Raw genomic sequence first — 27,759 nt, 5'->3', positions numbered from 1 at the left:
TTTCTCACTAATAAAGTGAGAAGCAAACACCCTGTGCTTAGACTGTTTCCTTCTAATACATGAATCATATTGGAAAAAAAGAACATTCAAAACACACTGTAACAAAAAGACTGAATATAGCTATATTAGTTCATTATAGCAAGAAAACTCAGATCCTTCAAAAGTGTGATACTAAAGCTTCTGATGAGTTCTGATTTGGTTTGCAGTTTGTATTCTACTTTTATAGCCAGCAGAATATAATTTTGTATATAATTATTTGTAATTTGTATATAATATGTAGGTATAAACAATTATTGGATCAACTTTAATATTTAACCTATCTATCTCTGATAGCACTTCCACTTTGTAAATGTGTTTGAAAAAGAACCTGCAATCACACTTAACAGGTTGAGCATGTCTGCCGTGAGTTGTAAGCCAGCCTGGCCTACAAGGTAACATCCTATCTCGATATAATAATAATCTTTTTCTGTTGAGGGTCTATGCATATATGAGTGCAGGTGCCCACAGAGTCCATAAGAGGACATTAGATTCCCTGGGTGGTTGAAAGCCACCTGATGTGGATGCTGGAAACTAAACTTGGTCCTCTATAAGAGCAGTATGTGATCTTAACTGCTAAGCCATTTTGCTAGCCTCCAAAACCAATTTTCAAAAATCCATGTTTTTTTAATTAGACATATTCAAAAGTAATAATTTGCTTGATTTCACAGTTCAGTGGCTAAACATTCTCATTGTATATTACCTCTTGTCATAATTAAAGAAAAATCGAGCACACAAGATTGACTTTAAAATTTTATTTATAACCAGTGACATAAAAGATTTATTTTCCACACTTAAAAAGGGAGGGGTGGGTCTTCAGCCTTTTCTGGCTTCTCCCTAATTCCCTGTCTCAACCTATGTTTCCTGTTCTTAATTATCCCTGTCCCCTTGGGAGCTACAGTGCCATCCATGCAATGTCATGGGCAGGGCTTGGCAAGATATTAAAGAGCTTGACATATCAAAGATTAGTAGCCTCAAATGAGCCATGCAGGACCTATTTCTAAGAAGTCTTCCTTTTAGGACCACTCTGCATAACGTGATCCTTTGCCATAGTCCCTCTCAGAGGAACTCGGCATGTGCAGTGCTCTGAGCATGGGTGTTTCCCAGAAGTAAACCTTGAATGTAGTTCAGATGTGGCAAGCCCTTTCAAAGAATTGCCTACCCCACTCAATGTAAATCTTAATATAAACCATGGGAAGAGAGGAGAACAGAAAAGATGGGCCTTACCCTAGAGAAATAAGACTTGGAAAGCTAGAACTTCAGATCTGAACGTTTAAAGCTTGGTCTTGTGCTTCACTTTGACTTTTGAACTTCTCCGTCACAGAGTGGACTGGATCTAGATGGCACTAAAGACTTTGGAAGAGGTCTTTGGACTCTGGATTTGACACTTCCTACCAGGCAGTCTACCATTTCTTTAGAACAGAAATTACTGAAATATCACAATTCCAAAGAAACCCAACTGATCTAGTTATCCCTTTAAAAACAACCATTTTCACTAGTGGGTCCAACGCCTCTACTATCCACTCATTCTTTACTATTTAACAATGAAACCAACACATCTTTAAAAAACTTTCTACTGTAAAAGATGTTTCTACATAAAGGTATAAAATATAAATGTTTATGTCTTATTTTCTCTTTGGCAACTACTGTTGCTTGGATAGTCTTCATTCTCCTCCATGTATCAGGAAAAATAACACCTTGACGTAAGAAAACATGTCAAATGGGAAAAGGGAACAATGCCAGGTACATCCTACCTCCCACCTCCCAATTTGGTCCCTGAGGTAGCTGTCCATTAGTCCTTACAGAGTATACCTGAAGTGTGTCCATGTCACCTCCTGAGCAGCTAAGCACATAGTGGAGCTCTGTCATTCAACCACGAAGGCCACACACCCACATGGCTCTTCTGGGGTGTGACCAAGTTCTCTACTGAGATCCATATGGAGTCCTCTGTACATTCCTCATCACTTGGGCATGGCACTGTGGTTACAGAAGGCTGGTTTTCAAGGTTCAAGTTTTAAAATCTTCAAGACCCTCCAGCATCATCTGTTTAAGCAAAAGAAATACCAAAGTGTTTCAGTCACTAAACATTCTATTAGGATTTCTGTTTCACCAACTACTTCACATGCTGAAAATTTTAAAAACCTTCCATAACGGGAATAGTAGCCACTGTCTAGAAATGGCCTTGCAGAGCTATACTGCCGAGGACCAGGTACAATGTAGGCCTGTAAAGACCTATGGAAAATCTCTCCCCATGCACTTCAGTGTACTTTTCTGGTAGAATCAAAATAGCAATTTCAGCACACATGCAGTAAAAGCCTGTTTTAAGTATGGATAAGAAATGAAGGCTCAGGCCTGGTGGTAGTGGTGGTGGTGGTGGTGGTGGTGGTATAGTGCTGGTAGTGGTGCATGCCTTTAATCCCAGCACTTGGGAGGCAGAGTCAGCAGATGTCTAAATTCAAGGCCAGCCTGCTCTACAGAGCGATTCCAGGATAGCCGGGGCTGTTACACAGAGAAACCCCATGTAAAAAAGAAAAAGAAAAGAAAGAGAAGAGAAGAGGAGAGGGGAGGGGAGGGGAGGAAAGAAAGAAAGAGAGAGAGAGAGAGAGAGAGAGAGAGAGAGAGAGAGAGAGAGAGAGAAAGAAAGAAAGAAAGAAAGAAAGAAAGAAAGAAATGAAGGCTCAGGATGCACACACAATACTGCAACACAGGCAGAAACTCCATTTCTTCAGGGAGCTTCAGGCTGCAGGTATAGACAGCGGAACTAAGAAGGTGACCTTTTTCATCCATATGCAGAACAGGCCAAGGCTTTCTGCACATCAAAGACCAGAGGTTAAAGCTACACAGAGAAACCCTATCTCAAAACAAACAAAATAAGGGACCAGAGGCATTTCGTCAAGTAAACATGACTGACTGCCTGAGAGAGCAAGGCTGAGACAGTGGCTATTGCTCAGGGGTGTCAAGGAGGATCCCTGACTCTATGGCATTGTTTACTAGACAGTAGCCCTGGCATCTGAACAAACAGCATTCAGAGAGATCATGAACATGTCAAGCCTACATGTATACAGGTGACAGCAAGAAAAACAAAACAAAAAACCAAAAACCCACAACTCTGTACTGACAATCACTGGAACCTTACATGAGCAAACTGTGAAGGATGCCTAGATGTGAGGAAAATCAGGAACATGAAGGAGACCAACAGAAAAGAAACACCTGCCCAGAAGCAGCAATTAAGGAAGTAGTCTGTACCAGCTTAGTTATAGATGTCCTTGCCAACTAAAAATACAAGCCAAAGGCAAGGTGCCAAAGAATTTTGTCTATACACAACCAAAACTGAATTTTCCCGTTAAAGATACAATTACCAAATGCACTAAAGTTACACAAAGTCTGAAAGAAGCATTCAGTCTCCAGCAGCCATTCCCAACCATTGTCCCAGGTCCTCCACTCACTTCTCTTGGGACACCTCTAGACAGCCTCCAAAGCTTCTGGTGTCCTGCCACCAATCCTAGTGTGACTAATTCACACTGCAGATAATATTTTTAAATGGCCTTGTTTCATTTGACTAGGTGATCTGTGTTCAGTGTGACTCACAAACAGATGACTTCAGCAACTCATGTCCTTGGAACATATAGTACATATATCTCTTATCCAAAATATACTAGTATACCTTATTCAAACTGTTTGGGCCCAGACTTGTAAGTTTTGGGGACTTAGGAATTTTGCACAGAATTTAAGGAATTGAATATCCCTAATTGGAAATCTAAAATGCTTCCAAATCTTTATTTTTAAAAACATATGTATTTTATTTTTCTCGTTTGTGGGGGGGGGGGGGTGGTGGTGGGGTGTGTGTGTGAAAGAATGCCTGCAGAGGTCAAAAGAAGGTGTCAGATCCCTTGGAGCTAGAGTAACATGTGGTTGTGAGCCACATGGATATTGGGAATTAAACTCGGCCCTCTGTAAGAATAGCAAACACTCTTAACCACTAAGCCATCTCTCTCTCAAATCTAAAATGTTTAAGAACCAAAAAGTTTCCATTTGGGAGGAGTTCACATTAGGAATGCTCAAGCTCTGTCATAGTACTGATCAGACACCCACTGAGGAGTTAACTTTAACTATTTGTAGGTCATCAGTATGCTCAATGTTCCAAAATTATGAAAATTATTAGAGAAGAGTTATATAAGTATTTAAGAGTAGTGTTCAGGTGTTATCTACTTGTGTTCGTTCTCTCTCTCTCTCTCTCTCTCTCTCTCTCTCTCTCACTCACTCCCCTCCCCCCCCCCCCCCCCCCCCCCCCCCCCTTTTCTTCTTGCCTCTCCTCTCTGTTGTTTTGGAGACAAGGGCTCTTATATGGTCCAAACCAACCTCAATCTCATGATACTCCTGCCTCAACCTCATATGTGCTACAAGTGATTAGAGATGTATTCCATAATGGTAAAGCCTGAGGTTTTTCTTCTAGTAGGAAAATGCCTGTAATCAGAAATTTGTCCAAAAAAGCTTCAGGATTGAGGTGGTAACAGATAATCGGAGCAGACACTGGTCTCCAAAGATTTGAAAAGACTTATCACAGCACTATACAACAGATGATAGGAGCAAGGTTAAATAAGAGAACAATCTCAGAAACCTAAGGTCACACTATTAAAGTAAGAATTTTAAGTTGGGCATTTTGCTTTTTTTTTTTTTGGAGCTGAGGATCGAATCCCAGGCCTTGCGCTTGCTAGGCAAGCACTCTACCACTGAGCTAAATCCCCAACCCTTAAGTTGGGCAGGTCAGCCTGATTTATACATGGTGAGTTCCGGGCCAGCCATGGAAAAAAGTGAGAACTCCATCTCAAAACAAACAAACAAACAAATATATATATATATATATATATATATATATATATATATATATATATATATATATATATACACTAAAATATAATTTTGAGAATTTCTCAAAGTGTTTTAATAGAAATTGAAAATGAAAATTAAGAAGCACTAAAGGGCCACACAGTAGTGGCGCGTGCCTTTAATCCCAGCACTCGGGAAGCAGAGGCAGGCAGATCTCTGAGTTCGAGGCCAGACTGGTCTACAGAGGCTACTCAGAGAAACACTGTCTCAAAAACCAAATACAAAAGCATTAAAGAAACCATAAAAGACAGTGGAACCAATCCAAGAGACTCCAAGTAGCATGATTCCCAACATGAGAGGGAAAGAGAAGATGCAAAGAAGAAATAATTGCCAAAGTGGAAGAAAGGAGTGCTCAGAAAACAAACATGTACTGATAGTGAGCACACATCCTACAACTAAAGTCACAGCCTCGGCCCACTAGCCCTCCAAACAGCTGAAAGGAAAGACTGCAGATGCCTTCAATAAAGGAAGTGCTTTATTTTCCACCTTGGAATCCAGAGTAGAGGCCTTGCTTCCTCTGTATGCAGTGTCTAGGTGCTGACAGTGGCATTGTTAAGAGCTGGAGCTGGGGAGTGCGATGGAGGAGGAGATAAGAAGGAAGAGCCCTTCAGAACCAATCAGCAGACTCAACCCCAACTCAACCCCAGTACTAGGAACTAGAGTAACTAGAAACGCCCGGAGAAGGGAAGTAAAGGAGGCCATGGGACATGAGCAGTCAGCCAGGTCACCTTGCCTCCTGTCAATGGAGTCTGCTGAGATGAGCAGTTGACAAGCACCTCTGTGGTAGAGACGACAGAAAGCAAGAGTCTGAAGTGGTTTCTTTAGAGATTCATGTGGGCACTCTGGCTGTGGGGGAACACTCCCAAAATGTTCTGTCTGCTGACTTGGTATGAAAACAGTGTCTTTTCCTCATGAACGCTCACTGAGCCAAATGCTCCATCGCTTGCCTGTTTTCCTTCGATTACATTACTTCAATAGAAGTTCTGGAAAAATAGTAGTGCCTTTGATGAGCAGTGTTACAGGCCTGTGTGACAGGGTTTGTGTGACAGGGTCTGTGTGACAGGTCAGTGTGACAGGGTTTGTGTGACAGGGTTTGTGTGACAGGGTCTGTGTGATAGGTCAGTGTGACAGGTCTGTGTGACAGGGTTTGTGTGACAGGGCCTGTGTGACAGGGTCTGTGTGACAGGCCTGTGTGACACGGTTTGTGTGACAGGGTCTGTGTGACAGGGTCTGTGTGATAGGTCAGTGTGACAGGGTTTGTGTGACAGGGCCTGTGTGACAGGGTCTGTGTGACAGGCCTGTGTGACACGGCTTGTGTGACAGGGTTTGTGTGACAGGGTCTGTGTGACAGGTCAGTGTGACACAGTTTGTGTGACAGGGTTTGTGTGACAGGTCTGTGTGACAGGTCTGTGTGACAGGCCTGTGTGACAGGGTTTGTGTGCTGCTCCTTCCTACAAACCAGGAGTGTTAGCGAAGCACTAACTATAGAAACTATGGATCGAAGGTGGGTCCCACAAAACAAATACCTACCAGTGTCTGACCGGCGGACTTTTTTTGTAATTTCAATTCCATTTTCTTCCAACTTCCTCTTTGCACAATCCTGACATGCATTACCTTTAAAAAAATTTATTAAAAAAATTAAGAAATTTATAAAAATAAATTTAAAAACCAATTTATATTAAAATAGTCCAGGAGGAAAAATGGCAGCATGAAGTAACAGATTGGGGATGCTCTGGAAATTCACTTGTTACCCTTGCATAGCCTTGAAATTGCCCATAAGTAGAAATACAGTTTGCCAACTTTTATGGTGTAGATATGAGTATCCCTCAAACCTCATTGTTTAGGCTTGGTCCCCAGCACAGAAGCCCCATGTGAGGCTGTTGGGGTAGTGACCGGGTCCCAGACCAGGGGGTCTAATCAACAACATTGCAGGGAGGCAGAAGCCTGACCGGAAGTTCAGTCACTGGGGCATGCTCTTGCCGTTCACACTCCCTCTGCTTCCCTCTCCTGCTACCCTGAGGTGAGCAGCTTCCTTCTGCCATATCTCTCTCAGGTCATAGGTCCAGAAACAATGGAGCCAGGTGACCAAGGACTCAAGCCATGTATCTATTTGAAGTTGCTTTTCTCCAGAATTTTGCCACAGAAAGCCGTTAGGGAACTGGTGCTAACAGGTGAGGCCATGGCTCCATCTGAGCATGTGCACCAGAAGCCTTTAAGCCAGTATGCAGGAGTGATTCACAAATTTAGAGAAACATGTCAGGAAAAGCTTAGAAATAAATGCTCAGTGTTCAGAATCCCAGGATGCTCATGTGAACACAAACAGTAAGGACTACTCATAGGCTCAGGGTAAAATGAGGACTCCAGGGGTTTGGACTAGAGGCCATGCATTTCACATTCTAGAAAATGTTATTAATCAATTAGTTCGTTAAAAGTCTACATTTTGTCCATGCCCTGAGACTTTGTGAGAGGTTGAATTTAAAAAGGATAGACTAAATAATCCGGTGAAGAAAACTGCAAGGCTGCATAGTATTCAGGCTGTGGCATGGGTATTAGTAGCTGCTTTTAGCCAGCTTCACAGTGAGAGTTAAAAGCAGAAAGCAGAGAAGAATTGGAAAACCTTGGAGTTCAGCCAGAAAAATAAGACATTCGAAGTCAGGATTAAGGAAGGTGTGGCTGCCAATTAAGATTAGCACCATTAAAAGCAAAGCCCCCTGCGGGCGGTGGTGGCACATGCCTTTAATCCCAGCACTTGGGAGGCAGAGCCAGGCGGATCTCTGTGAGTTCCAGGCCAGCCTGGTCTACAGAGCGAGATCCAGGACAGGCACCAAAACTACACAGAGAAACCCTGTCTCAAAAAACCAAAACATAAAATAAAATAAATAAATAAAAAATAAAGCAAGCCCCATGCTTTTGTACCAAGTCAACAGGAAAAATGCCTTGAAGGTCTCTCAGAAATCAGCTAGGGCTATCAATCACAGGCTCAAGGGGGTGAAGCTACAATGTCAGCTTTGCTTCAGGAGGATGGACTTCTGTGCCTTTACGGTGGCAGGGACCATCTGAAGGCATTGCCATCTATCCTTTCTATGCTACTTGATAAGAACTTATTGAATGGAAGGGACACTTTCATGACGTCACCAATAGTGATGAGTAGTAGAATATGGAAGCTAAAGTCAGGGGAGCAAAAGTAAAGATCTGCTTTACCCAGTAAGGTGGTGCTGTCCACTCGCTCAGCATCTGGGAAGAGAAGAAACAGTCAGCAAAGCCAAGTACTCTTCATCAGGCAAAGGCTACCCCAAGACCGTCCACTGCTTGGGACAGGCTTCTGTGCCAACTGCATCGCATGCCAACCATGGAGCCCTACCTGTGTCACCCCCTTCTTCACCTGGCAGGACGGCTGCAAGAACTCACTGCATGGCCATGTGAAGCTTCTGGAGTGAGACACAGTACCCATAACAGCTAATGCCACTGTCCCTGTCGGTAGGCATCCTCGTCCATCAGGAGAGAACGCAAATACAAATGTCCTTCCTGACAGGTGGCACAATGAAAACCTCAGTGACCTTTAATCCTCCAGCAGCTCACTGAGTCCGTTCAGCTGCCAGGTCCTGGAAGAGGAGCTTCAGTGGGGTGCGAAGCAATTCAGCTGCTTACTGTAGACACCATGCTCAATGGCTGGGTGCTGCCTTATAGGGAGTCAGGGCTGGGGAGTCTCAATTGTTGGTGCGCAGGACAGAGGTGGGCAAGATGAGGGAGGTCTCTGAAGATCCATGCACGCAACTAGTACCAAGACATTTTTGTCTCTGTTGGTGTAGGATTAAAGCCCAGTTCCAAAGTTCTGGCACATACTGGGCAAATACTCACCTCCCCCCGCTGCTATCAACTCTAAACATCTAAGTAGCAAAATGACACTAAAAAATAAGGGCTACTGGGCATGATGGTGCACGATTTAATCCTAGCATATGGGAGGCAGAGGCAGATAGATCTCTGAGTTCTGGGACAGCCTAATCTACAGAGTGAGTTCCAGGACAGCCAGAGGAAAATAGTGAGACCCTGTCTCAAAATTAAACAAAATAATAATGGTGAAAATGTAAAATTTGTAGTTGTGCATGACACTGCTCTACAACGTGAATTCTGTTCCCACTCCCAGTAAGAACTGATAACTACCCTAATTATATACCTCCTCCTAATTTAGCAACTAGAGCATCAGTGGCAGAGACTCATGGCGGCTGCACTATGTGCAGCTGTCCCTGGCTGGTCTCTGCTAGCCTCATTCCACCACGTGGTGAGCCTCTGGGTTTCCTGTTACTATGAAAGGTCAGTCAATACAGAACTTTCCATGCTCGCTATCATCCATGTTTTATGACAATGAACTCAAAGCCCTTAATTCCCTGGTGTAAAAGAGACTCAGTATTTCCCACGGTTGTGGTTTAAACTGGCAGAGCTGTGACTCCCTAGAAAGGCCAAAGCACCAATGAGATGTTGTGCCTCACACAGCAGAGATATGCTCTGAGGAAAAAAAAAAAAAAAAAAAAAAAAAAAAACCAAAGCTACCTGAAGCTTTGTGTTTTCTGTGCTTTTCAAGGTTTAGCTTTTCAAATGTAGTGAAAAAATGAAGGTATGTATATGACATTCCCATGATTAAGGTTTAAGTATTACAACCAACAGAACTGGCCTGAAACAGGAATCAGTGTGTCCCACACTTGTGGACAGAAGTCTCAAGTTCTACTTACAGATGGTCACTATTATACCAATCACCCCATTTTCTACTTTGAAACTTAGAGGCATTAAAAGATAACTATTGGTAATTGGTAAGTCTTATCGGCTGAGAGGAGAAACAGCTGAAGGAAGAAGCCACGAATCGTGCTCGGGAAGTAATGACAGATCTCCATACCTGGACTCCGCTGTTTGCAGATCTGAGTGGCCAGGTCTTGCACGTAGCCTGGGAAGAGGTCAAAACAGTCCCCGTAGGACACCACTTTAATTCCGTGCAGAAGCATGTCTGCTTGGTGCTTAAAGAAGTGGTCTTCGTCCTCCTTGAGCACTACCATGTAGTGCTCCAAGTCCACCTTGTTTGGCACCGAGTACAAGAAGAGGGCTTGGAATATCTGGTCGCGCAGGGTCTCTCCACAGCCCACAAAGAGGAAGGACTTGGTTCGGTATAAGTTTTGCAGGACTTCCTGGGTAAAGCCAAAACAAAGGAGACATCTCTGTGAGGACAGCAGGAGCTCACAGTTAACACAAAGTCACTTCTATGTTCATTTACATACTATCCTGCACCCGCCAGCCTTCCCAAGAGCGTCCCTGAGGAGCCCTGAAAGGCTGTGAGCTCTTGACATACTCAGATCAACCCCATGCACTGGTCTGTACCACTCGAGTGCAGCGAGGCTCAGATCCACCTCCCAGCTAGGACCAGGAAGAGAACCAGCAGAGCTGGGATGCTGGCCAACCTGCCCAGCGTGAACGCACCTCACAATGAGGACAGCCTACGGGACACCTGTGGCTTGCCAAATCGACTCACCCAAGTCAACTCCTAGACTTACTTACAATCTTCAATTACTAAAACATGAAACAAGAACATTAAAATGTTCCCAGTTCTGCTGGATGTGGTAGCACACACCTTTAATCCTAGCACTGTGGGGCAGAGGCAGATGGATCTCAGTGTGATTTCCAGGCCAGCCTGATCTACATAGCAAGTACCAGGCCATCTGGGGCTACATAGTAATAATAAGACGCTGCATCAAGTTTTTTCTCGGTTCAAAACTGTGTATATGTAACACCCTGGAACTAATGAATGGCTAGGTGAACTGGATCCCACAGCAGGATAGGGGTAGATGAATTTTGGCGAGTAAAGGCAGGAGAGATGTGAAGGGAGCAGGCAGTAAGCCAAGCACAGATTCTGAGGGTCACTCAGAGGAACAGGAGTCACCGAGTCAAACACGATGCCCTCTCAGCAAGGCCTGACACCAGGATGGCACTTTCTCATGAGGGGCTCAGCAGCATCAACTCTTAGCGGCCCAGCACTCATATGCTGACACCATCCCTGGTGACAGAGTCCAGAGGAGAGCTCTGGGGACCATGTACCTGATTCTAGGAGTGAGCTCACAGACTCAGTCAGAGTTCTAGATAGCCTGCTATGGTGGCACCTGCCTATAATCCCAGCACTTGGGAGGCAGAAGCAGGAGGACCGAGAGTTCAAAGATACTTAGCAAGTTTGAAGCCAGATAGACAACATGAGACCCCATCTCAGAACTGGGGGAGGGCAGTGGCCAGGACAGGAGCTTGGCAGCCTATTGTCAGGACAGGGCTTTTCACATGACACACTTCACATGGACATCTGCTGAGGACATCAAGACAGCCTTGCAGGGGCTGCAAAGATGCTCAGTGGTTAAAAAGGAGCACTGGGACCTCTTCTGGAGGGCCCTGTTCAATTCCTAGCACTCACATCAGGTGGCTCAACCATCTCTAACTCCAGCTCCGAGGGATCCAATGCCTCTGGCTTCCATGAGCAACTGCACTCACCATGTGTACACACACACACACACACACACACACACACACACACACACAAATCCTTGTTTAAAAAATTAAGAAGGCTGGGCATAGTAGCAATTATGTTTAGTCCCAGCACTCAGGAGGCAGAGGCAGCAGATCTCTGAGTTCAAGGCCAGCCTGGCCTACATAGTGAGTTCCAGGACAGCTAAGGCTCTGTAGAGAGACCCTTAAAAAGCGAATAAAGGCAGTCAGAAAATGAGGGGTTAACTGGTTTTGTCTGCTGTGCGTGCTAGCATGGAACCGAGAGCATGTGTGTGCTGCGTAAGAGTTCCGTTCTCAGCCTGGATTTTAAAACTAGGTCTGAAAAGCTCAAGGGCCGGCTATGTGAGGAAGGTGAGGACTGCAGACAGAAGACACCTGAGCAGACACAGAGAACAGAACAGAGAAAACAGAGGAAGACCTCAGGCTGCTAGCATCATGCAAGTCCCTGGCAAGGAAATTGTTGAGCTAGTGCTGGCACCAAGAGAGAGGTTTGGACTTTCTAAGGAAACATACTTCCTCCTCCAGCAAGTGTGCCCTGAGCATCTACTCAAAATGCAGGCACCATTCCAGGGCACAGAGACATAGCTAAGAACAGGAAAACATGGTCCTATCCCCAGCAGCCATGTGGAGGGAGGGTCAACAGAGGACCAGAATGCCTGGGAAACACTCAGACTACAGCCAGATGGCTGCTTGCCACCGTAAATTCCCCAGGACAGGCACCCAAGGCTTAGTGAAAATAGGCATACCATTACTTCTGGATCTTGAGTGACATCTTTATAGCCCGATGGGTCCAATACCATCCCACAGGGGTCTGTGTACAAGCCATGAATATGAAGAACTCCATACTTGATGTGGCCTCTTGCCCACTGAAGCACCTATCAAAAACCAAACCAAGACAGAGAAACAGCCTGGTGTTACTTCAAACAAGATACAGGAAGAAAATATCTGAAAAGGTAAATGTTTCCACTTATAACTACACCTTGAAAACAAAATGTGGCTGGCAGTTATTCCCACCCCAGGACCCAGCAAGATCTTTTTACCAACAGTGCATGGACTGTAACTCTGCTGTTAGAGCAGCTGGTAGTGACTGTGTGGGGAAAGGGACCCTCTTAAGTCATATGCAGCTCATCATTCTGTGTTGTTGCAGGGGTTGGAGCTGTGTTTGTTTCCATTTTCCTGTTTCTGGTGCTGCAGGTAAAACCCAGGTCCTCCGTCACATATGCGAGATGGAGTGTTCTACTCCTGGGCTACAACACCAGCCCTCAGTCATTTTTACACCAGCAAAACTACATATTCAGAAAAAAGCCACTTATCAAATAGCCCTGCATTCATTTCAGTCCTAATTACAGAGCCACGCAGGTTACAGGACACACTCCATGTCTGGGCCTCATCCCTCAGTGTGGGGCTCCTGAATCTGCAGGCTCTACAGATACAGCCTCACTGCGGGCAGAGGAGCCCGATGACAATTCTCTTACCCATAGCAGACTATTCATTTCCTAAGGTGCCGTCATGCTCACTCAGCCACAGCCTGTGTCCGCCCCTCCTAGGGCTAAGTCACAGTACAGGATCCCCAAGCAGCCAGCCTGTGCCCACAGCCAACCCAAGACAGGCTACCACAGAGAGAACACGGGTACCACAACTCAGTGGCCAACAGCCCAGGTAGCAATGTGAATCCCTAGTAACCCAGAATACGAGACTATCACAAAAGGCACAAACAAGCCAAAACTGAAAACCGTCCATGAAGTGAAACTTTGTTCAACCTCAGCAATAAAAGGATTTTCACCCCCCAGGCAGGGAAACGCTTGGCTTTTCTGTTTTGTTTTGTATTTGAGACAAGTGCCCAGACCTGCCTCAAACTTTCTAGGGAGCTGGGGCTGGCTCAAGTTCACTCAAATGCACAGCCTCCAAAGTGCTAAGGTTCCAGGTGAGCACTCCCATGCCTGCGTGCTCTGTTTTAAAAACTCCACTGCTGGCAAGGGTCAGGACTGCTGTGCCACAGAGCTGGAGGGGCACTCCTGCCTTCTGGTGCTAAGATCACAGGAACTACCATGCCAGGCCAAATTACTGTCAACAACTTCTCTGCTCTTCTTCTCCCTTAGAACCCGCTCTCAGAAGTTCTTCCTCACTTTTCCTTAAATTACATTTGCTCTTTTTAAAATAAAAATAATCTAGTTTGAATGACAATGACCTTCATAGGCTCATCTATTTGAACTCTTGGTCCCCAGTTAGAACTGTCTGGGAAGGGTTAGGAGGTGTGGCCTTGTTGGAGGAAGTGTGTCACAGGGGTGGGCTTGAGGTTTCAAAAGCCCACACCAGGCCCAGTCTGTCTGTCTGTCTGTCTGTCTCTCTCTCTCTGCCTCCAACATGTAGCTTAGATGTAAGCTCTCAGCTACTGCTCTAGCGCCAGGCCTGCCTACCTTCTGCCAAGCTCCCTACCATGATGGTCACAGATGCACCCTCTGAAACTGTAAGCAAACCCTCAAATAAACGCCTTCTTCTACAAGGCACCTTGGTCATCGCGTCTCATCACAGCAATAGAACAATAGTAAGACAAAGTCACCTAATGAAGCCAGGCATCATGGAGCACGCCTGTAGTCCTAGCACCTGGAGGCAAAGGCAGGAGGATCGCTATCAATTCAAAGCCAGCATGGTCTATATAGTAAGCTGCAGCCCAGCTACAACTATATAGCATGAGCCTGTCTCAAAAACAAACCAAAATGGCTAACGGAAGCAAGGCACAGTGCTGTGTACCTTTAACCCCGGTACTTGAAAGCAGAGGCCCGTGGACCCCAAGTGTGAAATCTGCCTGAGCTATTCAGTAAGACCCTGTCTCCAAAATAAATATTAAGGGAGAAATTCAAAGCAGCACTGAAATGTTTGCATACATCGCAATCCCAACTGTGCCAGTAAACCCACCCTGGGAGGATTCAGTCGTTTCTTTTCGCACTTGCTTTATCGTCCATATTCCCACGATGACCTAAATGACTGAAGGTAGACGAGAAACCCTCACAGGGCACAGGACAGACCATGAAAGGGAAGTATGAGCAGACAACAGCAAGCATCCCAAGAGGGGAAGGGCATGGCTCCCAGGCTGCCCGAGGAAACGGCTGTGTGGCATCTAGGAGTAACCAGGGCCTCGTTTCGATGCGGACATCGGCGACGTGTCCACGGCAATGACTTCCCCGATTCCTGCCCAGTCCCTACCTTTGTCTTGTCCTTCAAGTCCAGGGACTCCATGGGCTTGCTCTGCTGCTGCCCGAAGATCTCCAGCAAGTTGTCATAGTTGGTAGTCAGCACCATGGTGCCTCTGTCCATTAGGCCGAGGATGGACTGCAGCACCACCGGGTTCTGGATGTGCTGTTCCAAGCTGTCAAAAACCTCCATTAGGCAATCCTGGAAGAAGTTGGGCTTGGTGTCTCCCGTGCGCTATGGAAAGGTAGATCAAGAGTTAGGAACACACGCCGGGCAGTGGTGGTACACACCTTTAACCCCAGCACTCAGGAGGCAGACACAGGTGGATCTCTGTGAGTCTGAGGTCAGCCTGGTCTACAGAGGGAGTTCCAGGACAGGCAGGGCTCCAAAGAGAAAGAAACCATCTTGAAAAACCAAAAAAACAAAAAAGAACAACAACAAAAAGTTAGGATCGCAAGGTGGACCTGATGGCGCACAGACAGAAGAAGCAGGGTATCTCTGAGTTTGAGACCTGCCTGGTCTTCATAGTGCATTACTGGCCAGCCAGGTCTACACAGAGACCCTGTCTCAAAATACCAACACCAACAAAAGGAGTTAGGAACACCAAAGCTTACTGTGACACAGCCATGGCACCTGAGTAGGAGGCACATTCTTACAAACAGAAAGAAGGAAGTCAGCCTCGGAGGAAGAGGGAAGAGGGAGGAGGAGGAGGAGGAGGAGGAGGAGGAGAGCTCAAGGGCAAGGCTGGAACGCCGCAGCAATAAATACTACAGGGAAAGCCAGGCAGAGCAGGGGTGCAGGCCCCGCTGGGGTGAGCATGGGCAGGTCAAGGGCCCCCAAGTCTCTCTGAAGAATCCATGTCCAGGCAGAGTCCTGCAGGAGGAGTTCTCAGGACTGCTGTAAACACACGGCGGCCGGCGAGTAAAGAGACTGAGGTAGCAGTGAAATGGGTCCAAGGTCAGAAAAGCGCCCATGTATGGCTAGGAGAGGGGGAACGAGAGCAGGGCAGAGAGGTGCCTGGGGGCCAGGTTACACACGGGAGGGAAGTCCCTGCGTTCCAATGGGGCAAGGAAGGCAGGGTGCTAAGGGCGTGAGCGGGAAAAGGGGTGAGAGCAGAGCTCTGCTGCAGGGAACCAGAGGATGGGGCTGAGCTGGACATACACAGGGTCAAGGAAGAGCAGCCTGCCTAACCTAGGCTTGGTCTCACAGTCAGCACCTGAAGGGCCCGCAAGTCAGAGCCACCAGGCAAGCTTCCCTCGGGCCCTCCTTCTCCTAGGAGGCTGTGGGGATCTCACCACTACGCCACTCCCCTGCAGTGCCTGCTAGCCCCCATCTTTATCCATGGCACCAGAACCCTCCTGGAAAACCTGCCAACCCAGAAGAGGCCTGCTGACCAGCCCACCTGACTCCTGGGGGGTTCAGAACAGTGCACAAGGGTGAGACAGTTGGCACTTCAGACCTCTCCTGACCACCAGTGATCAACAAGACAGCCTCTCCCTGCATGAGCCACACCCCCTCCGTGCTGCCCAGCCATCCACAGAAGCAGCCTTCCTCTTCCTGCGGAAGGGGTCAGCACCCTTTGTCTACCAAGGTCAGTAAATCTGTTAGGCCTGTGGCCACAGTTCCTCTGCAACTACACAAGCTGGCCTCCGGGCACGAAAGCAGCCATAGACAATGCCAGCAAGAGGGAGGCCACGTGCCAACACCACTTTATAAAAATGGCTGGCAGGTCAGGTTTGGCTCAGCCCCTGTCTACAGTGGCAGCTGCCCCTGATTAACGGAACACCCCCACACTTGGCCCAGCCCCACCTAACTGAAAAGGTCCCCAGCCTGGGAAGGTGAGGTACAGCATCAGGGTGAAAACACTGATCTAGTGATTCCATGGGACGCCATTGGTGACAGCCCATCTCCCAGTGCCCCCTGGAAGGGGCAGGGGGAGTGAACAGTCAGGTAGCTAACTGTACAAAGACAGGGAACTTCATGCTGAGGATGGCAGCACCCAGGTCCCCAGGTCCATGGAGCTCTTGCACTCTCTTGGGCTGCCTCCTCAGGCTTCAGTGTAGGAATCGGTTACCACCACAATAAAACTACACCATTTGGGGTCTCCTGACCCAAAACCTCTCCTGCCCTTCCTGTTGACCAGTTCAGGTTCCTTCCACCTCCTCCAAATGCTGACTGCACATCTCCCACGAGCACAGACCAGGGAGAAGCGGTCTACTCCAGCTTCACACTGTGCTTAGTACCTGCACCCAACACAGACACCACGAGCCGGCTGTGCCTCCCATTACCTGTCCCCTGCATCACCAACTATGTTACCGCTCTGCTGTGACACTTCTACCGGCAGACAGAAACTGATTTCCCACCTTAAAATGTCTTCTGAGGACCCACTGTGATCTGGAGAGGTATGACTACCAACACAGTATTCACAGCATCTCACAAACCTCACGCCAAAAAATGCAGCATAACAACATCCAGAGCCAGCCAGCCTATGGGAGTCATTGCTACAGGCTGCTCCAGCACCTGCAGACAATGTCAGGGTTTGAAAGGGTGGCAGCTGCTGGGCATGATGGCGCATATCTTTAATCCCAGCACTCAGGAGGCAGAGGCAGGCAGGTTTCTGAGTTCCAGGACAGCAAAGGCTACACAGAGAAACCCTGTCTCGAACATGAAAAACCAGAACCAAAGGACGGTGACCAGCTAGGCTGAGCACTAAATAAATAATGAGCACCTCAGCTCAGGGAGGCCGAGTGTTCAATCGATCCACTCCCTCACCCTGGCCTAGAACCCACAGGCAGTCCTGTGAAATCAGAAGGGTTTGCGACTCACGGGTGACATTTTCCGGATCAGATCATGGGCCACAACCAGCAGGTCCCGGTCCTTCATCACCTTCCTCCGGAACTCGGCAACGTCCCCGGGGTGCAGGACCTCCAGCTGCTCTGCAGCCTCGATGACAGCCTCGATGCAGCTCCTCCAGGAGCAGAGTGCACGGATGCCTGGGGCCACAGCCGCACTCACGCCAGTGCCGATGACCAGGAGCAGGTCCTGGGGTTGCTTCCTGATGAGGCTCTTTAAAAACTTCCTATTGAGAAACAAGGAAGAAGAAGAAGAAGTCGGCCTGGAAGTACCGCAAGCTTCCAGTCTAGAAACATCTAGAACGTTCAGGTCAAATACTGGCCCTTCCATAGCTACCAGAAGACAAAGTCCATGCTGTGCCGCCCCCCAACCCCCCCCCCCCCCCCCCCCCACACACACACACACACACGGTGCACTCTCCAGGGGGCAGCAGGTCACTCTCCATCACTTTCTAGGAAGTGGAACCTGGGGCCACTCACAGTCACGGGCCTTCCCACCCTCCACCTCCACATTGCTTGGTTTAGAGATGGGGCTCGGGTGGCTTCTTCGAGCAGAAAGCCATTTTCTGCGATGTTTCTTGTGTTGGAGGAGACCATGGTGTGGTGAGCAGCTCCGGGTTCCCCTCCCAGCCTACCTCTATTTCCTAACTGACTTTAGTTACCTTGATTTCTGTTCACTTCTGTTCGTTGTCTTTTCCACTGACTCCATCTGTGAATCCTAAAGAGAAACATTCATCAGCCCAGGTTCTACTCCCCAGATGAAGACTTTACGAGTGCCCTGGAGGACAGTGAAGGATGGCTGAAGCCAAGGGTCCTGACTCGCCATCTAATCAGAAGACCTGAAAAATGCCAGCTACGAGAAGACATGTGCAAACAGTTCCTCAGCCGCCACTGCTCCCTTGCCTGGCTTCCACTGGTCAAGGGTTCAAGTGTCTTGGGCCAACAGAAAGGAAAACATTCCCAGAGCAGGCAGTGAGCAGCCCTTGTGAGCTAGTTCCCCATTGTGTTTTCACCCTGGAAATGTCTCTTTAAGACAAAGCCATCTACAACGTTCCCAATCCCCTCCCCCTTGATTCTAGAACTAATGTTTAATGTAAACAAGGAAATATGAGGGGAACTTGGTATGAAGGCCTACATCCCACTATCACTGAGAATTATGGTACCATTTGCCCATTTACCTCCAGGCTTTTTACTGATATTTTTCATGTAATTTGAGAGCCTAGTACATATCCTAATTCAACATTAAAAGCAGGCCACATGTGTGGAATTACAATATACTGACTGATACGCCATCTTCAACAGCCCTTCACTAATGCAAGATGCTAGTGCCATGGTGAGCAGCTTGTATGCAGAACCTATAATGACCCCTGAGCGGCAGACCTGCTGAGTCAAAGGCACGAGCAGAGCACAGCCACAGTCCCATCAGTCGGAAGGGCAGGAGCAGAAGGACCCGAGTTAAAGGCCCGCCTGGACCATGTGGGGACTCCAGCTCAAAACAGAGGAGGAAAGGAGTCCTAGAACTGCGCAGCAGCACACCCTGCAGCAGCAGCAGCAGCAGCAGCAGCACACCCTGCAGCAGCAGCAGCAGCAGCAGCACACCCTGCAGCAGCAGCGCTCCCCGGGGGTCAGCAGTGGGAGGAACACCAGCCCTGCCAACCCTCCCCACAGACTGAAAACCCTTGTCCACATTCTAGTCTTTTCCTCTTCAATTAGAATTAGGTCACCAAGCTCAATGGGGCTGTAAGTTGCACCCTCAGGCTGGAGAAATGGGGTCCTGCAGTCACCCATGAAAACATGTGATGATGCATCCATCCCCCACCTTCGAGGAAAACACTCATAGCTTCCAAAGTCCCCAAGGGTCCCTGACCTTCCCTCAGTGCTAACAAACTAGTCCATGGGCCGAGAAGTGAAGCTGGCAGAGGATGCCACCTGCCTGGGGAAGAAGGGCCGGAGGAGTGTGGGTGCCTGCCCACCTCACTGCAGTCACCATACACGGTCAAGTCTACTTTGTTCTTGTAATCTGGTAGAAACTTTCTAAGACAAGTTACAAGTATTCTAGTTCACATACCTGTCCACTGCACACAGAAGCCCTACGAACACCACCCCAAGAGTCCAGGGAGCCAATACATAGTCGCTGATTCTGTTTCAACTGTAAAGCAGATTTCTGGAACTGGCCAAACTACCAAGCTCAGTCCTCTCCGGAGGGAAAGTGCTCTGTGAACCAAGCTGCTGGGCCAAGCAGCTGAGCTGCGCCCCACAGCTGAGAAGAGGGGTCAGGGGTTAGGAGGGGGGCGGGACCCATGAAGGACAGAGCACTGAGAGATGCTGCTGCTCTTCCTGTTTGAAGTAAACATGAGCAGACTAACTCAAGACCACCAAAATAACTGTCCTCAGAGTGGATCTGTCTTCCTGCCTGGGGGAAAGCCCTTCATCCTGGCCGGCTCTCCCCAGCACTTTACAGCTGACTTCAGTCAGAGGCAGCCAGCATGCCTTAGAATGGCACAGCCTCAACTGTTGGCACGTAGTAAAGAACTTGAAGACTCTCTAGATCTTCCTACTGAACAACTGCTTTTGTCCTCCACACATCTGTAGGTGCCACAGTTAACACCCAAAACCGTGCACTTGGACCCAGGCACAGTAACGCGAAAACAAGAAATTTCAGTTCCCCCAAGGAAACGAGAGACACTCACAGGAGAGAGCTGTGCTCTGAGCAGGCACGCTGTGGCTGGTTCCTGCTGGGCTCTGCCTCAGCCTGAGTTGGTGGTCTGGAGAGGTCTCTGCAGCCGGCTCCTGCACAGGGATTCCCACCTCCACAGGGAGGAGGCCTCTGGGCTTTTAGAGTGCCGGGACTACTCGGGATGAAAGCAGCCAGCAGGGGACGCACAAGACACAGCCTCCGCACAGGAACCGTGGGGCGCTAGCTGCACAGCTGTCCATATTTAGACATTTACAGTTCTTTATAAACACTACATGCTTAAAGACATTACTTCATTTCCTGTTTTTCAGCAGCCAAAAGATCAGAGCCAAACCCCATCATAATCCAGAGCGCCCAAACTCTCCCCTTTGTTTCTAAACCAAGGCCCAAGTGGGAGATTTGCCCAGCTTCATCTGTGCCTAGAAGTTTCTGGAGGCCATTCTACCTTTGATGTTCCTTTCCCTTCTCAACAGCCATTCCTTTAAGCCAATCACATTCCAGACAACAGCAACAAAACCCTTTGGAGGCCTCTTAGATGCTGCAGCTTTCGGTTTCCTAGGTGACCATGTCGTCACCGGTTTGCAGTCTCAAAGCCAAGTCATCATAGCAACCCATTTTTTTTTTTTTCATAAAAACCTACCAGTGTTTTCTAAATGTAAAAATCAGGCCCAAAACAGACTCTTAAAAGCAGTTACTGTCCTCTTTATCTAAAGCCTTCAGCAAAGTCTCAGCACAATGTTTTGGGCCTAGAATAAGAAATCACAGCTATTTTACGCAAATGAGCTCTGTAGTAGCTAGCCGCTCCTTGGCATCCAGTACTAAAGATATGCTCACCAGAAGGGCTGGAGACATGGCTCAGTGGTTACAATCATAAACTGCTCTTACAGGGGTCCTACCTTTGGTCCCAGCACCTACTCCAGGTGTTCAAAGGAATCTCCAGCTCCAGGGGACCTAACGCCTGACCTCCACGAGCACCTGCCCCATACGTATGTACTCCGCACTGGCACACACAGACACAGAAATTAAAAACTTACGTGACAGACTACACCTTCATATAGCTGTGAAGAGGAACCCCCCACCTCCAACCCACCATGGTAGGTCACTGACAATTCCCATCAAGTCTCCAGATATCCACACCCCACACAATGGCTTGGTCTTAGTCACATGATTTCTTTGGCCACTGGCACACCAACAAATGGGAGAAAAGTGAAAGTGTGAAAGCACTGGGCAGTGTGGCCTCCTGTCCTCTGCACCTCTGCCCTGCAAAGCTGGTCCAGCCCCAAGAGAATGAGCATCCCCAGCTGAGGAGCAAGGCTATCCTACCCTCAACCACTCAGGTCCAAGAACACTCTGTGAGCCACCCAGTGTGGCTGCTAGACTGCTAGAGCTTTGCTGAGCCAGGCCCAGCCCAAGCTATACAAGCCACCCTTGTCACAAAGGCTGGCTACCACCAGGGTTCTACACTGCCAGAGATCAGAGAGAAGAAAGAACAAGTCAGAGCCGTCATGAGAGTGGCCATAGGTGTGGGGGGACGTCAGGGGGGTGCTGTTGATCATTAAAAGTGCCATAACAAGTAACTAAATTAAGCCCAAGCCTGTGAAATCTCAGAAATTATGCTTTTAAAAACCTTGACTTCTAGCCGGATTGGTGGCGCATGCCTTTGGTCCCAGCACTCAAAGGCCTGGAGGTCCTCAAAGAAGGCTAACATGGAGCATGGTGGCCATTCCTTTAATCCTAGCTCTGGGGAGGCAGAGGCAGGAGGACCACTTCAAGTTTAAGGTTAGCCTTATCTACATAATGAGTTCCTGGGCAGCCTGGGCTACACAGCAAGATCTGAACTCAAAAAAGCACACAGGAGAACAGGAAGCTGGGCTCTGCCAGTCATATTCCCACTGAAGACTTGAGCGTCTGCACAGCAGGCACTTGTGGCCATCTGCCACGCCCATCCCCTCACCTGATTTCTATCCCCTGATGTCTGGTCAGTCTTCTTTGTCACACCACATGGACCTTATGTGGACCTTAGGCAGGAGGAACACGGTGCTGGGGCAGAAATCACTGGTGATAATAAAAAATGTCCAGTCTACCCCGTGGCACAAACGAACCACCTGGGGTCTGAGTGACAGATCTATCTCAGGTGAGATGGATCAACAGAACTCCATCTACCTGAACTGGAAACAAAGCAGGAAGGAGCTTTAAAAAGGTGAAGTGTACAGAACCACACAAGGAATAGACTTATAGACTTACTCGGAACCACAACCACTCAGAACAGTACTGAGACACGGCAGAAAAACCCAAAGCTCTGTTCCCACCTGCCTGTGGGGTTCCCCCACCCATGTCACTGGTTAGACCATTGCAAAGACTTCAGGTGAGCACAGAATCTGAAAGGCACTTACTTGGTCAAGATGCCTACAGTCTACCAGAAGCTACCTAAGCACAGCGGCAAGCTTCTGACTCTGAACCACTCTCTCGGGGCCATCCTACAACTGTCCCTTCTGCGGCCTGTAATTGGGGTGAGGATGAATTGTGTTCTCCAGCTAAGAGAACACAGCTAGACATGGCGATCACATCTGTGATCAGAGCATTCAGGATACCGGGCAGGCGGATCACTAAGAGTAAAAGGCCAGCCTGGGCATACAGCATGAGGCTGCCTCAACATCCCCTCCATCCCCCCCCACCCCCCTCCACCCCCCACAGAAACAGCCAAGCATGGTTGCTCATGGGTCCCCTCCCCCAACAAAGGCAGCCAAGCATGGTTGCTCATGCCTGCAATTCCAGCAACCAGAAGGCTTAAACAGAAGAAAGATACCAGGGTTGGGGGTTTAGCTCAATGGTAGAGGCCTTGGGTTCAGTCCTCAGCTGGGGGGGGGGGGGGGCAAAATAACAAAAGAAAGATACCAAAAGTTTAAGGCCACCCTGGTCCACATAGTGAATTCCAGGCTAGCCTGGGCTACAAAGTGAGACCCTAAAACAGAAACAGGGATCAGGGGATGGCTCAGTGGGTAAAATGACTTGCTGCACAAGAACTAGGATCTAAGTTTGAATCCCCAGCACCCACTTAAAATTTGCGTGTGCCGGGCCAGTGGTGACACACACCTTTAATCCCAGCACTCAGGAGGCAGAGGCAGGCCGATCTCTGGGAGTTTGAGGCCAGCCTGGCCTACAGAGCAAGTTCTAGGGTAGGCTCCAAAGCTACACAGAGAAACCCTGTCTCCAAAAAAAAAAAGTTCAAGGTGAAGTTTAAGGCCAGTCTGGGCATAAGAGCTTGTCCAAATAAATAAAAAGATTGGGCCGGGCGGTGGTAGCACACGCCTTTAATCCCAGCACTCGGGAGGCAGAGCCAGGTGGATCTCTGAGTTCAAGGCCAGCCTGGTCTACAAAGTGAGTTCCAGGAAAGGTGTAAATCTACACAGAGAAACCCTGTCTCGGAAAAAAACAAACAAACAAACAAAAAGATTGAAAAACAACAACAACCAAAACCAATATTAAGTATTGCTGCTTTTCGGGGGGAAAAGCGCAAAGCACTCTGCATGCACCATCTCATTCCGCCCTCTCAGGGAAGTGCCTACAGCACTCACCTGCACTGAGTCCATAGTTAGTAGAGGCGACCGCCATACTGAGGTCTTGTCCACATTCAAACAATACATGGAATGTTTTCCCAGGAACCTGCCGCCCACAGCACTCGGTTTTAGTCTGCCCATCAGAGTGACACATCCCACAACACAGGTATTTGTATTAACTTAATAAGTCAGTAAAACACCCCAAACCGGGCCCAAATGACCCCCAGCCCCACAAGACGCAGATGAGATATTCTGTACAGCAACTAAAAAAAAAAAAAATCACAGAATTTTAGAGCTGGGGGGAATCTTAAGGTTTACAATGCCAACTGCCCTCATTTTTCTGAGGTGAAAGTAAGCCTCTAGAAATTTGGTCAACATCTCCCTAGGCATGGTCTGCATCTTAGACTCCTTTGATTATCCCAGGCACTGCCTGCACCCTGCATCCCCAAGTCTCCCTGTCGTGCTCATTTCAACACCTGGACCCCCAGGTTGGTTGCTCTGTTTAGCCTGCCGGCCCTCTGTCATTCCCCTAGAAACATGCCATCAGGGAAGCTGGGAGGGACAGACACACACACACACACACACACACACACACACACACACACACAGCCAGCCAGCACCAGACTGGCTGTCACACTTTAACTGCCTGCAGGAGAAGAGGTGTGGCCACTTTTCCAGGCAGAAGGCTCCAGGCTGTGCGGCAAGGAAAGGTTCACAGAAAGCCCCTGTCAATATCAGCGGTGCTCTGCTGCCTCAGCCTAAGCAGCCCTCTCTGAGACTGTTCCCTGACACGTGAAAAAGGGAGTGTGCACCTCCCAGGTAGATAGAACCATCCCACAGGATAACGCCAGAGCAACCTACGGAGCATGCTTTGAATGACCCCTAGATTTAATCTGCTAGAATCCAGGCCTGTCACTACAAACATACTCGAAGTGACTGTCAGCCATGTGAGGCTGGCGTCCGAAGATTCTACCACAGGATGCCGTGGTGCCCACAGGAAACCAGTTCCCTCTCCCAAGTCCAGGCTTCCTTCACTGTTCTTCACGATCTCTAATCCACACTGTCTACACTGTGTACCATGCCTTAAAGTGCTCCCCTGTCTGGACACTGACACCTCCTGCTGGCAGCTTAGGCCCCTCCAGTCACACAGGACAGTGCTGACACATCCGCATGTGTCTCCAACACCTTTCCTTTTCCTTCAAGACCGCCCAGCTGGCCTCTAAGAATCAAGCCCGCACCCCCTGTTGGAAGCATGTCTCCTAGGGGAAAGCAGACAGTCACCTGGGTGAGGCACTAAGGTGACTATGACCCACGAGCAAACAGATAAAATCTCGCCTAAGAAGTTCCCATGTCAGTGTCCTAGGCCCTAAGCCCTGGGCTTTCAGAAGCTTAGTAAAACCCTAGAGGGCTTTTGAACCACACCATCTAGGTCTGTCTTGCTTCCTACAAACAAGTCTCTCTACCACTGCTAAAGCGACCATTGGAAAAATATGTCAGTCAGGACTGGGGAGATGGTTCCATTAGCAAATCATCTGGCCTGTAAACATAAGGCCTGAGTTTGATCCTCACAACTGTTCTTTAAAAAAGTGTCTCTCATGTGTTGGTGTACACTATTGATCCCATTGGTGGGATGGTGAAGACAGGCAGGTCCTTGTAGCTCCTCAGCCAGCCAGCCTATTCTAATTGATAAATTCTAGGCCAATGGGAGACCCTGCCTCAAAAATAAAAAAACCACAGGAGGCAGCACCTGAGGGAGTGACACCCAGGATTGTCATTTGGCCTCCACATGCATACAGACATATGTGCTGTCCCTGCCCTCCACATGCATACAGACATATGTGCTGTCCCCTGCCCTCAACCTTTCTAGACTCACACACAACAAAAACATATGCTGGGCGCTGCTGGTGAACGCCTTTAATCCCAGCAGGCAGAGGCAGGCGGATCCCTGGGAGTTCAAGGCCAGCCTGCTTTATGTACAAGCTACTTTACAGCCGGGTGTTGGTGTTGCACACCTTTAATCCCAGCACTCGGGAGGCAGAGGCAGGTGGATCTCTGTGAGTTCGAGGCCAGCCTGGTCTACAGAGCGAGATCCAGGAAAGGCGCAAAGCTACACAGAGAAACCCTGTCTCAAAAACCAAAAAAAAAAAAAAAAGAAAGAAACAAGCTACTCCTCCAAAAGCCCTTCACGCCTTCTGTTCCCCTAAACCACCCAGGCCTCTGCTCAGCATAGGAAGCTCAAGGCCAGGTTCTGGCTCAGGCCCTCTTGCTATGGCATCATAGTCTCAACTAAGAGCACTTCCCCCACTGCCTTCATCCTACCTTCCCTCCTTCCACAGCTGGATCCCTAAGTCACCGCAGAAGCAGTCACTGAAGGCAGCCCAATGGGATAAGGGCTGTGGCTTCCTCCTTTCTCTTTATCATCCATACAAGGACGGCTCCCAGGAGCCGTGGCTTGCTACCCACACCTCATGGTTCTAACATCTGGTGTGCTGGGCCTACCTTGCTGACTTCTCATTCCGCCTGTCACTTTGCCTAAAATGACCCTCAACAACGTCTCAGCCTTGGAGAGTCTGCTTCTCTTTTATGTCTCACATCCCTTCCCTTCACCATAACCTGTTCGTTCTCAAGAATCCCACCCCAGCTGCCTTTAAGGTCCCTGCACCCTAAGTACCACACAACTTGGCTAACCAGTCCCACCTCTCAACCTTACCAGCTGGGGCTGTGCCCTCTGCCTCCAGCACCAAGTGCCCTGGATCACATAGGGCACCCACTCCCTCTCTACCCATGCCTGACCCTTGTCTTTCACAATCAGCAGATGAAGTACGTTCTTTTCTGTAAGCAGTGCTTCGGGGCACCAGAACTGTTTGATCAAGGACGATAGCCTGAGGAAATGATAATCTTTGTTCTAGAGATTTCCAAGATTGAAAAGGATAACATGTGTACCATTTTGCCTCAAACCTCCACCTCAGGGAAGACAGCCACAGATTTCCATTTTCTATATAAGCAGCCCCTAAATCAAGAACCAGAAGGACAGCTCTCTAGGCTGCCATCTTCCCAGCAACTAGGCCACCGTAATCAAGCCTTGCTCTCTTGGACTGGTTTTGGTGGGTTGTGTGTGGTAACAGAAACTACCACACATTGAGGCCACAACCTAAAAGAACCTTCGTCTGCCAAATCCTTCACTCCCAGCGATGCCTCTCTACAATATGAGTCTCACGAGTTAAAACGTGGTCCCACACTGGCTTCTGCTGTACGGTGAACACAAACGCATATGCGAAGCCCCACATCCCATCTCCTCTTCGGTTATACGTAGCCCCCTGCTGACCTGTCTCGTGTTTTCTACTTTTATCCCTATTAACAAATCACAAACCTCAAGAACACTCTAGTAGAAGCTGCATGGCTCTGTGAACCTCAAGTCAGAAAGCGGGAGGCAGGAGATCCCAGGAAGGACGGACGCTGGGGAGAGGTGGCTCTGAAGGCCTCCACCCAAGAAAGGTTGGAGTCCACCGGCCGGGGAGACCCGAGGTTTAGGAGCGGGACCAGAGGGGATTCTGTTGGGCTTCTGGAGCAGCAGGTGACAGGGTCTCAGGCCTTGAAGACACGGAGGTCCTCTGTGTACTGAGTCTGGGGGGAAACTGGAGGGTTTGGGGGTCTTCCCAGGACTGAAAGGTGGTCCAGTCCACAGGTGGCCGCGGAACCCGGGCAATCCCAGGGGATGCCGGAGGTAGGGGTCCCCAGGACATGAGGGACCTGGGGTCCCGGGCACTCAGGGCGGGTCCTGTGGGCTGGGGAAACACGGGGTGCTGGCATCTGGCCCCGACCCGCCTCCTCACCTGCCGCGCAGCGGAGTCGCCACAGTCGCTCGCGCTCTCGCCTCCTCCCACCCGGGCCGCGCCCCTCGGACTGGGTGGAGCCGCCGGGCGGTGCGCCGGATGGCGCTGCGCGCGCACCACGCGGAGCCTGCCGAGCCGAACCCGCAGCGCTCCCTCAATGCCTTCCCCCGCGCGCG

The 27,759-nt window shown here is 48.8% G+C and overlaps 1 protein-coding gene across 3 annotated transcripts; it reads right to left on the bottom strand.

The window, feature by feature from the left end:
* Nucleotides 1-776: 776 nt before the first annotated feature.
* Fam118a (family with sequence similarity 118 member A) lies at nt 777-27,759 on the bottom strand. Of its 3 annotated transcripts, none has more exons than XM_036208959.1 (9): nt 27,584-27,759; nt 18,161-18,216; nt 17,473-17,725; nt 14,659-14,880; nt 12,201-12,329; nt 9,812-10,097; nt 8,125-8,157; nt 6,454-6,537; nt 777-2,079 (listed from the first exon to the last, which is right to left on the bottom strand). In XM_036208959.1, the coding sequence occupies exons 2-9, from the start codon at nt 18,205-18,207 to the stop codon at nt 2,060-2,062; spliced, it is 1,074 nt and encodes a 357-aa protein (XP_036064852.1). In that variant the 5' UTR covers nt 18,208-18,216; nt 27,584-27,759; the 3' UTR covers nt 777-2,059. The 3 variants fall into 3 exon arrangements, with proteins under 3 accessions (XP_036064852.1, XP_036064853.1, XP_036064851.1); XM_036208960.1 differs by lacking the exon at nt 777-2,079 and adding an exon at nt 5,375-5,488 and having other exon boundaries at nt 27,584-27,736; XM_036208958.1 differs by lacking the exons at nt 777-2,079; nt 27,584-27,759 and adding exons at nt 5,375-5,488; nt 20,189-20,406.

This window comes from Onychomys torridus, chromosome 16 (genome assembly GCF_903995425.1).
Source record: "Onychomys torridus chromosome 16, mOncTor1.1, whole genome shotgun sequence".
Lineage (NCBI taxonomy): Eukaryota > Metazoa > Chordata > Mammalia > Rodentia > Cricetidae > Onychomys > Onychomys torridus.
The sequence above is the reverse complement of the archived record's forward strand: the minus strand, read 5'-3'. Positions and strand labels throughout refer to the sequence as shown.